Source organism: Caloenas nicobarica, chromosome 5 (assembly GCF_036013445.1).
Source record: "Caloenas nicobarica isolate bCalNic1 chromosome 5, bCalNic1.hap1, whole genome shotgun sequence".
Lineage (NCBI taxonomy): Eukaryota > Metazoa > Chordata > Aves > Columbiformes > Columbidae > Caloenas > Caloenas nicobarica.
In genome coordinates, this window is record NC_088249.1 from 16,040,923 (window position 1) to 16,059,431 (window position 18,509).

The following is an 18,509-nucleotide window of genomic DNA, read 5'->3' on the forward strand; positions in this document are numbered from 1 at the left end:
TACTGTGTCATGTATGCCTGTTGGCCGCTCAGGCTCCAAAGCTTTAGTGCTACAAGGCACTGAAGGGATCAGACATTCAGAAAATTAAGAGACATCTCTCTAGAAAAATTACAAACTATTCCAACAGCCTGTCGTGCTATTGCTCATCTCTTCCTTCTTCTGCCTTTTTATTGATAAGGCCTTTTTTTTCCCAGTTTTCCCCTTCGTTTAAATTTAAGAATGTCTCTTTGCTTCATAACAGGAAGAAATATTTAATCCCAGAAATGTTTATGGGTCACTGACAATGATGCATAATTTGTGTTTTGCTCATTAAGGACTTCCAAGTCAAACTTCAGTCAAACTCTTTCCTGTCTGTTGCTTCAATTAATCTTCCATTTGGCATTTGCTTGCCTATTTAGCACTAACAAAATATTGTTATTAAAACATATCAAGTTGCCCATCTTAGACAATAATCAGTCTTTCTGGCATGAAGTACAGCCAGGTTCAATCTGGACTTTAAGTTCACTTCTAAATTTCAAAACTTGATGCAATCTGTAATAGTTCAATAAATTAAACTCTCTGCTCCATCTGCTATGTGAGCTAATCTATTTTTTAATTTTGGTATGCTCTCAAAACTAGGTAGAACATCCAGGAAAAAATTGCATCTGAAATGTTTATTGAGTGGGTAGTTTCCCCTGCATGAGTACTGGCATATAAGAACTATCAAATAAACTTTTGGTTTGGCTTTATGTGTTTGCTTACAGGTCAGTTTAGAATTTCCTCCACTGGCCCACTGAGACCCCATAGCTATCTCAGATCTGCATCTCTTGGGCCTTTCAAGTTCCTTTTGAAGCTGCTCATGATCTATTGCACACAGAAGCTCTTTACACAGAGACACCGAAGGTAGGCAAGCTCCTTTGGTACTTCTCAGAGGGCTTCACAAATATAAACATGATTTTCCTAAAAGTGAGGGAGGCCAGTCTTACCTCCCCCTCAGTATGATGAAGGAATCGAGACACAGATGCTTTGTCTAAGGCTGGTCCCACTCTGGAACCAAGATGATGGAAGCCAGACCTCCCTTCTTCATGTCTATTCCCAGTGCATTCCTGTACAGGCTCATTTGATGGTTGACAATTACTCATGTCAATGTAATCACTGTATCTCACTTAATGAATGCCACAGATTAAAGAAGGTTGGTTTTTTTCTTATACGTATGTTATGTAGCAGATCTATACAAGTCCCAGGTTTAGTTTGTCTCACAAAAGCACCTGTTTCAGTGCTTAAGGGACAAGCTGTGTATGGTAAAATCGAATGTAGTATCAAAGTATATACATTTGAAAACATGACTCTCCATGATAGCAAAGAAGATCAGGTCATTTGAGGACAGACAAATTTAATTATGTAAATATTATTTATTTTATTCCAAATGTTTTTTTTTTCCTAACCATTAATTTAGAGGGGATTTCAGCTTGGCTAATCCAATAAAGAGCAATGACTTGGAATAAAAACAGCAACAATTACTCCAAGTGCTCTGCTTTCTCTTGTAGCAAGCAGCGTATCCCACCATTAGCTTTTAAGCTTTCAGACACATCCTTTCCCTTTCACCCACTGCTGACACTTCCCAAATGAACCGCTCCATGGACAGCAGTGTTTCAGCAAACAGTCATCCTCTCCTGCCACAGGATACCTTAGAGCTGTCTTACCCAGGGAACCTAATCAACCTGCTGGGGAGAGCTGAATTATTACAGATGTAGCACTGATTGAAATTAGTGATTCCCTCCACTTAATCCCAGTGTGAGAAAATAGGCCTTTGCAAGTATAAATTACCAAGTTATCTCAAGCAAGTATGTAACAATAATGACCTGAAATATCTGTCTTGTTCTGTCAGTATTGCATGAACTACTGGAATATTTGGTAAACCAGTTGAATGCTGATTCCAAGTTTGTTTCAGATTGTCATACTGGGTAGAGCTTTCTATATGAATGAGTCATAACAATTACAGCTTATTAGATTTCTTCGGGAAGATCTCAAGGCTCTAGCTCCAACCATCTGCATCTCATAGGAAGAAGTCTTAAATAAGCCTTTGCAGATCTAGCCAAGAGCCTTTTATATCTTTGTGGCTGCAGGTGATGCTGAACGATGAGCCTCCAGGGGCAAAGGCATCGCAGATTCCCAGCCTTGGACATGGCACCCTGCATCAGAAATGGAAGAAGGGGAGGAAAGAAGGGGAGGAAAGAAGGGGAGGAAAGGAAAGAAGGGGAGGAAAGGAAAGAAGGGGAGGAATAGAGGGGAGGAAGGGAGGGGAGCGAGCAGAGCGGAGAGGAGAGGAGGGGAATGTCAGTTCGAAGGAACCTATAACAATCATCTAGTCCAACTGCCTGATCACTTCAGGGTTGATCACAAGTTAAAGCATATGTTTGCCATGACAAAAAGAAAAGTACCGTGGAAGTCAAGGCAGACTGCTGGACTTGAGAACAAGTCTGACACCACCATATCAGTCAGGGATGGAAACTGCCTAACCTGTCTGAACGAACTACTCCGATCTTTGGGAGAGATAAGACTTCACCAAAAGTACCTCTTAGTCTAAAATCGATCTGCTGGAGCAGTACTACTGCTGGCCTCAGGTGCCTCGATATACAGGTCCCACTATCTGCAAAGCCTGTTTCCTTTCCCCCATCTCTCAACCCCTGTGAATGAGCCCACGCCAGCACGGGTTGGACATGGCTCGCTGTGCAGCCAGGCAAGCCTGCAGATGTTCATAGGATGTGAGATCATGGTTACAGCCAGTGTCCTGGCTGCTGCAGGGACACTGCTGTTTACACCAGCCAAGTCCTCTGGAAGTACTGTGTATATTCAGCAGGTACCTTTTTTTTTTTTTAATCACAAAGACCTTGCTTTTTTGCCACAGATTCATTCTCAGAAAATACTCCTCCTTACGGTTTCTATCCCCTATAGGCCAGATGGTGAAACTCTGCTTCTGAGAGGGTTTCCCGAACCATGAAACCAGTGGAGGATCATACACCTATCGCTCTGTTTGCTCCAAGCAGTGCCTTAGATCACAAGAGACTGTAATGAAGTCAGTCATTAGGCCTACTGAAGGAGAAAAGAGCTATTTAAAGTAGATCTGGCAACAGAACTGGACCGAAGTGGAATTTTTCATTTTATCCATCTGAAAGATAAGACTATCACCATGCCACACTGCTGCAGAATTAGACATGGAACCAGTTATGACTCTTTTCCCTTCAGATTTGTAAAGCTCTCTTTCTGAATCAGTAGTCAGCAGTAAAGCAGTTGGTGTTTATCTAAAATCCATATAGTGCTTCCTTCTCCCTTGTGCTCTTTGTCAGTTTGTCCTTAGATTGCAAGAAAATATATTGGAAGCATTTCCCAGATGTCTAGGGAAGACCTTCATATGTAGCAGGTGCTGCTTTTAATGAGTGAGGCTTTTAACTTTCATAACTATGCTGTCACTACCAGCAGCGCTATTGGCTGCATGCTGCGGTTTAAGGGTAGAAAACCCAACCAAACACACACACACATAACCAAAAACACACAAAAAAACCAAAAAAAACAAACACACACACAAAACAAAAAACAAAACAAAACAGAAAAACAAAACAAACCACCACAACAACACTAACAGGAGTGTCAGCTCAGCGCACGGCATCTCCCTTCCCTGGGCTATCACAGAGCATAAGCCCTCTGAAGGTTATTTCTCTGCCAGTTTCAAATATTGACCTTGATGTCTTGTCCCTTACAATATTCTTTAAAATCCATCATCTGCAAACTAAGTTTGAGTCAGAAAACCTAATTAGTAACAGAGACAATGAATAACAAGCTTAAGGGGAGGGAGAAGAGGACCTCTTGCAGGTGGCCAGCTCTTAGCTGAATAATTATCTGTGCAATGGTCATGCTTCAAAAATTTAATTCTCTGTAATTTCATTTAGGATGGGGAAAACAAAATAAAATGAGCAAAGTGATACAGGATTTCATTTATATTCTGACAGGAATATTAATCTAAAATCTACCTATAATACCTGCAGTCACTGTACCTTTCTTCCAAAGCATTCAATGGTGTGAAACAAGTGGCAATAAAAAAAAAAAATACAGGACCTACTTGGCATTGCTATTTGCTATTTTTATACTAAAAAAAGAAGTCTCCCTACTGTCAGGCTGATTGTATTAATCTGAGTCCTTCAGACTTGATTGCTTTTTGATTCTTGCTTAGTAGAAGTGGTGATAAAGAAGCTGAAATCATAATTCCTATTTAGAAGGCAAAGGGAAGACCACTTCAATTCTGTGGTGAGTGGCACATTTTGTTGCTTTAATTAAAAAGTTTTTCTGAGAAGCTTAACTGCTTCTGCAGTATTCAGAGCACAAAAAGGATGGTATTTACAGAGACACTTTGGGGATCACCCTTTCGATTTTTCTGAGCTATGCTGATGTTTTTGCTTAAGCATACTAAAGCAGAGAAGCAGTCATTAAATTTGGAATATTAAAAAAAAATCCTCTCAATGAGAAATATATCTTCTTTCATGCAGTTCATAGAGTGCTATCCATCTCTACTAAGACTCCTAATGGGAGATTTTGAGCAACAGAATACCATCTAAAACCAAAAGAGACTTAAGCATCAGGCAGTAAACCCTGAGCTACCGTTCTTTTGTGGAGACAGCCATGGCCGATGGATTCACCAGTGTGTTACGCAATCCTACAAGCTAGGCAGACTCCCTTGAGACTCAATTTGCACTTTTAAAAAAAAAAAAAAAAAATACACTTTACCAGTGCTTTCAGCTTTCCATATGATAACAGTATCAAGAATCAATGTTTTCCTGAGATTAATGATAGTCGACTAAGGTGGGCATTTAAGATCTGGATCCACTTTAGAATCACAGGACAGCTCACGTAAGATTCTGTTACTGTAGAAATATTAAGGTGAATCATATCTAGGTTTTTTTATTTGATAATGCTAGGATCCTTCATGTTGTCTGGGACTATAAGATCAACCATTCCTTTTGCACTAGGATTATGACAAAGCCCCTGCTAGCTTTAGATCTAAGCTCAACCCAGACTACACAGATGTATTTAAGTTGCCTGCTATGATTTCCTCTGCTCTAGGTACCAGCAGAAATACCTCTGCTATGTCATACAAAAATTAGCTGCGAAGGTTAACAAAGGATGTTAATGTCCCATCATCCAATGTTCAGTTCCTAACCTCTGAAACTATCCACCAAGTTGCAAGTTAAACTTATTCCCCCACAGATATTTTGCTACAGATCAGAGTTGCCCAAACCTATAGTTTTCACATGCTGAGTTGCTGAGCAGGGAAGGAAAAACCTCAGTCCCAGTCAGTTCTTCCAGTAGGACTCTTAGGTCCATCTCCTTAAACAAAAAGCCAGGGGGAAGTCAGAATCTGTCCTTCTGTCTGCAGATGGCACCTGAAAAAAGAGTACAGCTGAAGCGACTTCATTTACTTAAAGATAATTACCTAACGAGGGAGATAATTGCTTTGTAGAAGTTACACCCTTAGGCCTGGCAAAAATCAGCATGCAGCGTATAAAGACCTTCCCTGAACAAAGCAGGTGATGCCTTCCAAAAGACCTCAAATTTGAAAGCTCATTGGATCCTTGTTACTGAAGATGGACCCCAGCTCTCAGGCAATCCAGCCAGTATCTTCAGGAAGGACCCAGTTGCCCCTGTTCTGTCAGGCTTATTTGCTCCCCAGTGCCCAGCAATGCCTCCAGCTCTGCCCTTGATCTTTGCATGAGATATTGGTGGTAACTAACAGTGGGTAAATGGGACAGCCTGGGGTCCTCCCATGAGGGGTCTAAGCGTCAGCTGCCACAGAGGCAGCAAGGACTTGTTTCAGGCTGCCTAGAAGTACAACAGAGGCTGTGCCTAAGACATGCCCTGGTCTCAGGCCTCTGTGGCCTTGGTTTGGCTGGGACAGAGTTAATTTTCACAGGAAGCTGGGAGGGGACACAGCCAGGACAGCTGACCCGAACTAGCCAAAGGGATATTCAACACCATACGATGTCATGCTCAGTATATAATTGGGGGAAGCTGGCTGTAGAAGGGAATCACTGCTTGGGACCAGGCTAGGCATTGGTTTTCTGGGTTGGTGAGTGATTGTATCGTGTATCCCTTGCTCTGTATATTATTTTATTGTTATTGTTATCTTTTCTTCTTTTTTTTTTTTTTGCTGTTCTCATTTTCCTGTTAACACCTGTTAAACTGGTGTTTATCATAACCTAAGAGTTTTAGTTGTTGTTGTGTGTGTGATTCTCCCCCCTATCCCACCAGAAGCAGGGCAGGAGTGAGCAAGCAGTGTGTGGTACTGAGTTGTTGGCTGGGCTGAGGCTAAATCCATGACACCCTTGGAGAAGTCAGCTTGGACACAACTCAGATGTGTGCTACCACTCTCTCCTGCTCATGATATGTTACATCCAAGGCCATGCCCCTTGGCTGTGGTAAGGATAGGAGCGAATGCCTGTGATGTGAGGCAATGCCCTTCTAGTTGTGAACCAAGATCTAGTTTGAAGGGTTTCTCAGCCTCTTCAGATGCCAGTTGACCTAGGAAAAGCTGACCTTGTGCTGTTTATGTTATGCTGGTTACATTATCTATGTTGCTTATCTTTAGCTTTTGCTTTGAAATTCTCTTGTAACACCTCAACTGCTTTTAAATACCCCCAACTGCTATCGCTTCTCTGAAAAATAACCCCTGGCTAAAATTTAAGATTCAGGTTCCTCAGTAAATAACCAGCTAGAGAAGTTGCTCAGGGAAGCCTCAAACTGACGCAGATCTACCTGCATACCCCAAAGCCTGTAGTTGTGACCTCTCCCCCTTGCACCTGGAACAGAGCAGGAACCTCCTTGGGTCTCTGAGTCTTTACAGGCCATGCTCTGTGCATTCGTGAAGAGATAAGGGAAAGCAAAGTCTCACCAAAACCCCTCTTGCTTTGCTGTGTGGTGCGGGAGTAGCATTATGCCACACCTGGGGTAGATTCATCAATGGATGCCAAAAGGGGAGCCAGTTATTTGTCCCTCTCTCCTCTATCCAAACTAGCACAAACTTACTATGAAGCCCAGGAGAGATGCCACAGTACACAGGAAAACACTCATGAGCTGGGACCAAGCAGAGCCTTGAAAACCTACTCTGGATTTAACTTCCCAGCAATGTCATTCTTGCTCCACTTGTGACACTTGAGGCAATATTATTAAATTCCCTACTTCTAATACCCTCATTTCAAGCAAAGGATCTTCAGGAACCCTAATGTTTGATTTCAACCTCCCAGCTGGGGAAAACTAGCAGCTGTTTTGTGATTCAAAAGGAACAGAACAATAACCCACTGAGGCTACTTCTCCTCTATGTGAATGGGTGAGTCAGATGAATAATTGGACAATGCAGATCAGTTAAGCCTAATTCCGTTAAGAGAATTAATTTGTAAATTAGTACACATTAGGTGAATCAGCTGCAATTCATTTTTGACAGAAATGTTAAAAATATTAAAATGAAACAGAGATAAATATTGCTGCTGAAAAGGTTCTAAAGAAGGCAGCCACCATGTGGAAGTTTTCGTCTACGAAAGCTGAGGATGCACAGATTTAAGTTTCAAAAAAGCCTTGGGGTGTGAAATATATCTTCTTCCTGGCTTGTATGGCTTTCATCACCCTGACAACTCTCAATGGATCATAAATAACCATTAGAGATTGGCTGAGAAAGTTCTGATTGGGATCCAGGAATAGATGTTGTTGGGACTGAGGTATGGCTGTCTGGTGCAAGGAGAAGGAAAGAAATGGTTTTAAATTTGAAAGCTGGTTTAAGAATATCAGTTGGTAAAATGATCTGTCTGGGCCTCTCACACTCCTCCTGGGAAAGCCTGGAAACATGTCGGGGCTATAGTGACTAAGTGGCAAACACTTAGAGCGGATGAGCATCTGATATTTGAACCAGCTTGGTGTCTTCAGGGGGGCAGTCACTGGGAGGGAAACACCACTAGTATTTTAGAAGTTATTGGAAGGCTGAAAAATGTTTTGGCCGGGTACAGTTAATAGAATGTCCTGAGCAAAAGTAGAGCTGCAGCTACCAGAACACTAAGATGATTTAGGAAGATGCTGAGCTCTGAGGTGTGTGTGATCAGAGCAAGTTGCAGAGGCAAGATGAACACAGGAGAACAAATGTGACACCATCCCCTGTCATGACAGAGGAGAAAACTGCCATTGTTGACTTGATTGTGAAATGATGGCAAAATCTGGTGTTAAATAAACATATCTGTAGGAAGAAAAATCAGATCATGGCTGTATCAGTTTAGCATCTGACACCTCCCTGGAACCAACTAGTACCAGAAACTCATGTTGCTGTGGTGCTCAATTGCTTCACAATATCAGTTCTTGTTCCTTCTGAGCTATAGCTATGGGGTTTGATCCTTAACAGGTGTAAGTCTTGCCTCTCTGTAGATTTCAGTACATGTCTGGCAGTTTGTATTTGCTTTGGATCTCACTAATCACCACCACGTACACAGGATTTCCTCAGTAGTGCAAAATGGGTGACAGTTTTAATGAATTATTTATTTCTTTTAATGATAGTCCTTTATATTCTGTTCTATTGACACTTTCCTGCATGGCAAGGATTCACAGGTTTAGAAAAGCTTTTGTAAAGAACTTTACTGCAATCGATTCAACTTCACATGAAAACCATGGAGCTGCCAGAAAAGCTAACCTGCCTAAAGAAAGGATTACCTATAAAATTTTTATTCTGTTTGTAAAGCTTCACAGACATGCTATTATGCCTTTCTGAAAGGATTTAAAGTAGTAAAACAGCCATAGCAGTTATGTTGCCCAGCTGCTGAATTATACATTGAGAAAATTGACCTTGCATTATGTGGTGTCTATCAAACTTGGAGCCTCCCAGCTCACAGTCATGGCTTGTCAGGTTTGATGGGGAGCTGGTTAAATGCAGTGTCAGAGTAGGTTACCTGGGGTGGTGCTCAGAAGGCTGCTTGCCAGTCGGCTGGCAGCCCTGTGGTATCTGTCAAATCCAGCGAAATACTGGAAAGTAATTCATGATGTAGACTTCCAGTGATTGAGTTGTGGGTTCTGCTTTTCCATGTTAATGCTTCATAACTATGAATGAGAAATGAGCCACCCTTCCCAAGCACTGCCAGTGCTTCGCAGCCTCCTTGCACACACATTATGATATGCAAACCTGACATGGTGATAGCTGAAAGCTCCCAGTTCCCAGCTGCAGGAGTTGTTGACAGCCCTCATGCAACCAAGATTCAGATCTAGCTAAAATAATATAGGCTTTGGCCTTGATGAAGAGTCACATTAAGATGCAACAAGAAAGGCTGTGGATGAAGCTCTCCCAGAGCAGTGTGCAGCTGGGGGAACAGCACAGGAACCTTTGCTGCAGAGCTCTTTTCCAGGACACACTAGCAAAGACTAAACAGCCCTGGGCTCTGGTAATCTTCATCCAGCTTGAAAGGAGACTGTGCAGGCCAGAGTTCAGAGAGATCTTCAGGCCCAGAGTGCTCATGAGTCCTAGAGCACATTGAGTCCTGTCATAGCATGAAAAATAGAGCCAGAAAACCAACTGTGTTTTTTAGGGTCTTTGACCTGCCACGGGTCTAACGAGCTGTCACAGAAACATTATGTGTAAGATAAGGCACGTATGTGGATAGTAACTAATGTGCTGCAAAAGCCTTTTGTTTGTGTGATCCTGCATGTAGCACAGACAGCGGCTTTCTCACCAGCCGGCAGGAGAGCACTCTGAGGTGCCCAGCGCAGATGTTAACCTCCCTTTCAGGACACCGAGTTCCATAATTCAGTGGTATGACGTGCCATGGATGGCGTGGCATTTTAACCATCGCTTCAGCCAACGTGCCCTGATCTGTTGAAAATGTCACAGTTCAGCAGACAGCAAATTGATTCTTTTACTAGGTCAGACCTGGTAACAGGCATTGATTTAAGCAGCTTATCACAACAGATGACTAAATGCTGTTCCGAAACGGCACCTCTCTATGATCAGCCAGAGGATGGATTCTGCTCCTGGTGACACACTCCCAGAGAAACAGCCATGCTGGGAGGGTGGCGGAGCAGGAAGATTGGCCTTTGCTATTTGGTAGCATTTTCAGGGAACACCAAATGTTGTTTACTTCCTAATCTTCCTACAGAATATAAAGAATTGCTGCTCTGGGCTATTTCAGAGAGATAATGCGAGTGACTCATTTGAGTTGTGTATTGACCTCAGGCACTGTAAAGATAGATTTCACAGCACTTTTTAAAAACAATTAATGCAGATTTCTGTACTTCTGAAGATGCCTAGAGTGCACTTAGATATTTTCACGAGGTGTTAAACCCTGTGCATCTGGCCAAGCCCCATGTTATTTGGTATTATTAGTTGACCCATCCCAAATCATCAGCCACACCATCTTCCAGGCTGTATTCTCCATGCAAAAGCAGCTTCTCAACTTGTAGGTATAGTCTTCATTTGTCTATGTGTAAGAGCTCTATAAGAACCAGTGACATCCATACTAAACCCTATGTTCAGACATGGAAGTAGGTTCTGTGGCCAACTCCTATCTCTAATTCCTGAGCTGAAACCAGACCTAAATCCCCACAGTATCTTGAAGTGTTAGTTATGGACTTGGATTCAGAAGTTCTGGGTTTGGCTTGTGTTTAATTTTAATAACTTCCCACCATAACATTTGCATTCTTTTTATGTTCTGGCAGTCTGAATACTTTGAGGCAGATATTTTGCTGGGCAGGGAAAGCGCTTGTGCCATGTTGCCTACATTCATTATCCACTGAGTGAGATGCCTGATTATGGTTTCTACTTTCTAGAAGTGACTTTTAAAGATAAACTTTCTCAGGCTCTGCTCTTCACCCCAGACCATCTGTCTTCATCCTTTAAGTTTCCACATTTCCCTTTATAACCACCTGAGTTCACCCACCTCACACCCAAGAGCCTCATACTCCCTCCCTCTTGTTGCCTTTCTGTTGTTTTTCAGATTCATCAGACCACAGCAGATCAAAACACAGGAACCTCTCACTCCTACATGTCCCACTTTCAGGGGCCCAACAGCACTTGATTTCTCTGGGGTGACCCCAGACCCCACCATGAGTGAACCTGGGCCTTATTTATGTGGTCACACAGCCCAGGAACAGCAGCAGTCAGTCTCATTGAAAACACAGTCCACAGCTCCTTTAGTTTTGAACTGCAGCCCTGTGAGGGTGTGGCAAACAGGTTTGATGAAAAAAAGGGCCTGAGGTGATGTGACAGGAAGGGATCCCAAATTGGGCTCAGCTGGGATCACCACCAGCATTTTGCATGTGAGCAAGGAAGTGCCTACAGGGCACCATTATGGAGAAATCCTCAAATGCTTTCTGGGAAATCAGTGTGCTGGGAGGCCTCTCTCAAGTACCTGTACACAATGCACACAGTATGGGGAGTAAGTGAGAGATGTGTGTGCAGCTGCAGGGCTACAGCCTCGGGATCAGAGATGTGGTGGGATGGTTCCCGTGACTGGAGTGTTGCAACGGAGGGATATGAGCTCTTAAGGAAAGAAAGCCAAATCAGTATCTCTCCACTGAAAAAACAGAGAGGGGCATCTTTTAAGCAAGCTAACCCATGCTTTACTGCCTGTTGGTTGGTTAGGTTTGGGGGGGGTTGGATTTTATTTTTTTTTAAACTTTTTTAAAAAGTGTATTTTAACGGCATACCTGCAAACATTTCCACTTTGGTAAATGCACTGAGGTAAGACTGACCCTCCACAAAACTGAAATGTATTCAGCCAGTTCTTTACAGGTATGACTTTCCACTTCCATGCTACTAGGGACAAAAAATGATTCTGAGAGTAGTAATCAAGACTAACAGCATTCTAAAACACAACTTAAATGTGTGTTTGTTGTTCATCTAATCAGCACGTTTCAGGAATACAACTGTGATTGCACAGATTTAGGTATTAATTACCAGAGGTGGTAAATCACGGTGCTCTCAAGACTTCATGTAAAATCCACTGAATTAATTGAGCTTCCTTAGATTCCACTGGGCTTTGGCTGAGTCATTTAATGATATTAAAATCCATCTGTTATTAAACGTTATGTTTAATACAATAGTATGCAAATATTCAGGTCCAATCATGCTTCTCTTTAAGTCTGCAACATAGTTCCTGTAGACATCAATAAGAATAGCTTTGGGATATCCATTTTTAATTGCACTGTATACAAGTATTGACAGAAGAATACAACACAGTAGTCACAAAATTAAAGAGGCTTCTATGAAACCTACAAAGAAGAGTACCACAGAATCAATGAAGTAAAAGCAGTATTTCAAAAAATAATAAATTAGACTTGGTAGTTTTGGAAAACAGTATTGAAGAAAAAGACAAATGAATTGGCACATTTTAACAACCTAATTTCTAAGTGCACTTTATGATAGCTCTCCTTACAAGCTGCTGTTTTCCCAGAAGATGATGACGAAAAGCCTCATTAGAACATCACTGGTTTATAGTGACAGGTTTTATTGCATTGCCAGCTGTGAATCTAAAAAAAAAAAAAAGACACCCCCCCTCAAACTCCTATAAAGGTTCCTAAAAACACTGTTTTCTTTTGTTATCGTCAAAAAATAGCAACATAGCACTTCCATATGTTTGTGAATACCCACAATTCTATTTAAAAAAAATAGAAGTTAAAGAAAAGTGAGTTTTGTCTTAGCTTCAAAAATAATGTAAATAAACATTTAAGAACAAGATATTTCAGTGATCAGAGGGATATGTACAATGTGATAGATTTGAGTTCAATCCTGCAAATACATGTTCATGAATGCAGACTTGAGAGCCTGTTGATCCTGAGTAAGTGTAATTAAAGACTGGCAGGATCAGGCTCTTAGCTTCACCCATTATTAGCTTTTCCACAATCTGTTCTAGGCTAAAAAGTATAGATAAAGTATATACTCTTTATACTGATTTATACAAAAGGTCTTTTACAGCTCTAACCCTGTTATTGCTAGGCTAAAAGTGAACATTTGGAACAAATTACATGAATCATAAAGGATAAAATTGAGATGCAGCTTCTGATGACTGAATTTCCACTTGAGCCATTTTAAATTGGGTACACTGTAGCCATTTGCGGAGCACAGATGAGCTGTTGTTCATCTGTCCTGACCCCTGTAACATCCTTAGGCTGTGATGGTTGACATTGCTCTGGATGGCTTGGAGACGTAGCTGCAGTCCAGCAGATAAATGCTGTTGAAATAATGCAAAATATTCAGTTTCCTCCCTTTAATACATACATTTATTTATATATATATATATATTTATATATACATATTATATAGCATTGCCCTGAAGGGCCAATGTGGTTGCAGAAACAACTCCACACTGAGACCAACTCCAACACTTCCATTCTCATCACCAAAATTCTTTTGACTGGTAAACCACAGTGATCCACTTTGCTCTCTCTTACAAACAGGGCCGGCTGGCCCAGCTTTACCCGAGCAAGCAGGCCCACAATATCTGCCATGGAACCAAAATCCATCTCCTCAGCCAGGAATCCCAATCCTGATTTGTCAGGGGACTCTCAAGCCTAAGACATCAAGAGAACCATAGCTCAGGGAATAACCAACCTCAGTAAACGGGGAGGAAAGGTGCTGCTGCAGAACCTGGTTAGAGGATCTACTTTCAGTGAGTCTACTGATCTTATTTCCAGAATTTACAGTAATGTATAATACTAAGAATAAAGGGATAAGGTACTAGAAACAACTTACCTTTAGATTTGACTGTATCATTGGCAACCACATTGGTATGAGCTGTAAGAAGAGAGGAATATTTTGTTATTATACAAGTGACAGTAAACATGGACCAGTTACGGTGAGACAGAGAAGGGTATATCTAAGACATTTAGCTGTCCAAATGGACATAACCTGAACCACAATTCTGAAAATGTTGTTATTTTTAAATGGTGCATATGTTTTGGGGCAGATAACTCTCAGAGGTAAAGAAGTCAGCTTCTCTTGTTTGTAGCATGATGAATCACCAGTCACAATTACTGATATCCTGTTCATGGTGACAACAAGAGTACAGAATAAAAACATTTTAAAGGAAAATCACTTCTTATTTTCCTTGTGAGGTTGTTTCTGTATGTGCAGATGGGTACTACTGGAATAAATACAGCATTCTGCATGGTGAGCTATATGTCAAGAACTGAAAAAACATGCAGCAGAAGTTCCTAATAACAGGCCAGATATTTAAATGTTAACCAGCATTTTATAAGCCACTAGTCACATCAGTGCTTCGCTGCAGAATGTGACCTGTAGGCCAGGGAGCACAGGTAAAAATTCTAACTATCCAGAAGGACAAGGCCAGGTCTGTGAATCTGTCACCCATGACTGGATCAATATGTATTTCAGTCTCCTGCTCTTCAGAGAACTTTTATTTCTGAGTAAGTACAACATGACAAGCTTATGGAAGACAGAAAGGCGTTTCTAGCAAAAGTATTCATGTTCTCCAATATTAATTTAACCACTGAGGATATTATTTTAAAATGTTCCTCCAAATGGCATTAAAACTTGCAATTTGCCAATTATGCTACCGAGAGCTGCAAGTTAAACCTAATCACTATTGACAACATTAGATAAAGTGCTGTTTCCCTTGTGCAAGGAATGATAATTGTTCCAATTTCAGTGCTGTTTTGCTGGAGAATCATAGGCAGATCTGTCAGGACTGATTACTTAGTCTACCACATGAAGAACCATTTTCAAACCTCAGCATTTACCAATAGATGAACACCAAAACAGCTGGAATGCAGCCAGATGCAACAGACGCATGAGTTCTTTATATCCTTCCATGGGCTTTCACACTAATTAAGGTCTTAATAAGATCCAGTGACCGCAAGTCCTGATGTGTTTTTTGGAGAGGAGGGAACAGGTAAGCACACTGAGAAGACATGCTCCATGTCCCACTGCCAACAACAAAATGTCACTGAAAATTTCATCAGCACTAATGAAGTTCCTCTGGAGCTAGCCCGTGGTGACAGGGCTACTGTCAGAAGTATGTCAAGCAAGGAGGGAAGCCAGGCAGAAAACTCAGGGTACCCTCTGCATCTGAACCAATTCACTGGACATCTTTCACAGTCAGCTCAGAGAATCAAGCACTTCTCATATCCAGTTCATCTCATCCTAAAGCAGGTATCTAAAGCAGATCAAGATGAATCACGTCAAAAACCACCTGTTTATCTCCACTAACTATAAAGGGCAGTCAGAGAAACTGGCTCATATTGATATCTGTGCTGTAGCGGTCTAAGGTTAGATATCGATCATTGTCCTCCAGCGCCACTTCTGACTTCCAAGGTCTGCACACATTTAGGGAAATGAAACATTCTGCTGCAGGCACAAGCAAGCAAACCCTCCACTCCTACAGCTGCCAGTTAGATAAATGAGACATTTTAATTGAAGTACTCCAGTTTTATTACCTAATCCCCAGCCAGCCTTTTCTTCACAAAGGAAGAATACATAAAGCTAGTTAGAAAGAACAGCTGGAAGAACAGACTGCTGTCAGGCACTGTCAATTCTTATGGACTTTACATTTTCAACAGAATGATGTAGATTCCAGTGCAAGTTTTGATGGAAACCAGGCTGGAGAACAGGTTGGTCACTCTGCTTTTCTGGCTCCCTAACTCTGCTGTCTGCCCTGCTCTCTAGAAGTCTACCCAGCAGCTGCTGGAACTGCCGAAAACCTCTGGCTCTCTGAAAAAGACATTGTGGTTTGCTGAGCTGCTGCCTTCACTACCGCAGGCTCCCAAACTCCTTAGACATACATCTGATGGTCAGACAGAGAGCTGTGATCAGCAGGGAGCTGGTGTCCGTCATCAGTGGCTGTCCTGGGAAGGCTAGTTTCCCAGTTCCTTTGACACAGAAAAACAGGAGGAAACCTGAACACTTTCATTTCAGCCCTCCTAAAGCAGAATGCTCCCCCTCAGAGCAAAATCTAATGAATTAAATATATATGTATGTGTGTATCTTCATATGAAAAGAAAAATAAATACACAAGAGTTGGAATGTTTTCACAGGAGAGAGACTTTGTTTTCCTCACCAGAATGGTAAAGATAAGCTAACATCAGATCCAAAAAATATCCTCTGAGAATACAGGGAATGGCTCAAAGACCACAGGAAGCAATCAAGACATGACCCAATGCTGTCAGTGTGAGTTTAATTTAATAGCAAAGGACAACACAATACCAGGAAAAGGAAACCTCACAGCACCAGCACAAGGAAGAGATGAAGGAATGCTTATCTCAGGCATAAATAAAGCTCTTCTTTCAGTGCTCAACCCTTTATATCTTCTCTTTTTGTTTTAGGGCATATTTTCTCCTGTCATACTGACAATGGCCACCTAAGACAGCTATCACATAAATCACCTGTATCACATGACATGCACCACTTTCTCATTGTGGTGCATTAAAAATAAGTGTGTTGAATCATGCGATGACCTCATTAACAAATTAAGTTTTTGCAGCACCTGATTCCTTAGATGGAATAAAAGGCACTGCAGTAAATAATACGAATGATAAATGGTCAGGATTTATCAGTGCTACTATGCTCAGTTCCAAGAGAAAGTCATTGAGATTAATTTTGCTGAATGAATCTCCAGAAGAGCTTTCAGAATGTTCTGTTTAAAAACCCAGTTTCTCTCACTACACTATGTCCTTTAGTGAAAACTAAACCTTGTTTGAAAGGCTTATATCTGAAATAAAAGACAAAAAAAAAAAAAGCTTTAAAGCACAAGATAAAATTGTTTCATTATCAAAGGCAGGACAATAAAAGATTGCTAGAATAAAACAAGCTACCAAAAACCTGCCCAGTCAACTAATATTCAAAGAATTGTCATCTTTGCCAAATTCTGAAGTTGGAGTAACAAAGTTCAGATCTTCTTCACAGCCACTGAAGAAGAGACAGTCTCAAAGCTGATATTTTTTTTAAATTATAGAGATGCCACTCACTTCCTGGTCCCTGTGTGAATAAGCTTTACACTTCTGCTTCTTTGAAGGACTTCAAACATACAGTAAGTCTTTCCCCAAACCATGACACTTACTTTCAGATCTACAATAAATATTTTTACAATTAGTTAATTTTGAAAAAAAATTGGTAACCCAGGACTAGGAATCCTATAATACTATTATGTATGTATTTTGTTCCTGCAGGAGTTCACTTTCAGGCTAAGTAAAGGGGTTTTGGTCACCCAGATTCTTCTCTTCCATCTCACATCCACTGAACATGAAAGAAAGCTTAGCACCTTAACTCTGAATATCACAGGTTTATGAGCTTAATTTTGTAGTACCAACAATGCCCTTCTAATCTGATTTAGCATATTACTGATACATAGTTTCAAATATAACTCCCTGAAAGTATTCATTTGAATTGTGACAGGAATTTGGCCCTAAAGGCCTCTCTTTTCACAGCTTTAAAGCCATTCTTCATCCTTGTCAAATTCTGGACATCTTGGACTGGCTGAAAGAGGAACTCATATTTCTTCCAGGGACAGCCACGATCGCTTTTAACATCCCATAGTGGCAGAGTTTCTCTAGCAAATCAAGTCATTACTGACTATAAATCTGTATTTTCATGACAAGTGGAAATACTTTAATGCCAGTTGACATCAAGACCTTCAGTTTCAGCTACTTTATTTTCAATTCCTGCTTGACCATAAAAGTCTGGAGTAAAACAACAGTCAGAATTTTCCTTTAAGGCAACAGAAGAACTACATAAACCAACATATTTCAGTTAGATTCAGAGTGCACTTAACTACTTGATTTATTGATATTTTACGTGAAAACTCCCTTCAGAATAATGCAACCGGAAAACATGTAAAAAAGGCCAGTAAAATCAATTTATGCTTGTGAGGCTACCCCAGTACTTCCGGAATCTGTTCTGAAAACACTGTGGTGACCCACAGGAGAATGACCACTGAGTTCCAGAAAAAATAATTTTACATGAATGAAGCATGCAGGATTTGATTCTCTAACCAATGAATACTCTGTTACACATCCTTGAGGAAGAAGGTTCACTATCAGGTAATATTTGACTAAGTCATATACATAGGCATATAATAACAAGAAAACCACTGTGGGATGAAGTTTTTATTATGAATCTAAAAGAATGTGAGGATCAGAACAGTGAGGTGATCTGCAAATGGCATATGATGATTAAAAGTTACAGAATGGCTGAAAATTCAGACAGTACCTAGAGGTTCTCAAAGTCAGTGACACCAGTTGAGTTTGTTAGAGGAGTAAGACCATTGCAACAATAGAAGGAAGAAACAGATCAGAAGTTCATTTAAATTTAAAAAAAAAAAAAAATATATCAGGAGAACTTGGATTTGAGATTATGGTTTGGCCTTACTTCTTACCAGAGATTTTATTTTTTGTTATGCTCTACTAGTTTTATTTCTGCATTAGCATTCAACCTCAGCTTCTTCCACTTTCTTTTTTTGAGTGGGAGGGAAAGCAGAGGACGGTATGTCTAAAAATCACAATAGACA

The 18,509-nt window shown here is 40.9% G+C and overlaps 1 protein-coding gene across 3 annotated transcripts in view; it reads right to left on the reverse strand.

Moving 5' to 3' along the window:
• Positions 1-13,019: 13,019 nt before the first annotated feature.
• Positions 13,020-18,509, reverse strand: part of UNC79 (unc-79 homolog, NALCN channel complex subunit) — a 108,975-nt gene continuing 103,485 nt past the window's right edge. For all 3 annotated transcript variants that reach the window (XM_065635970.1, XM_065635968.1, XM_065635971.1), the window contains 2 exons: positions 13,742-13,783; positions 13,020-13,220 (listed from right to left, as the gene is read on the reverse strand). In XM_065635970.1, the coding sequence (XP_065492042.1) occupies positions 13,020-13,220; positions 13,742-13,783 (243 nt within the window). The remainder of the gene's footprint in view (positions 13,221-13,741; positions 13,784-18,509) is intronic.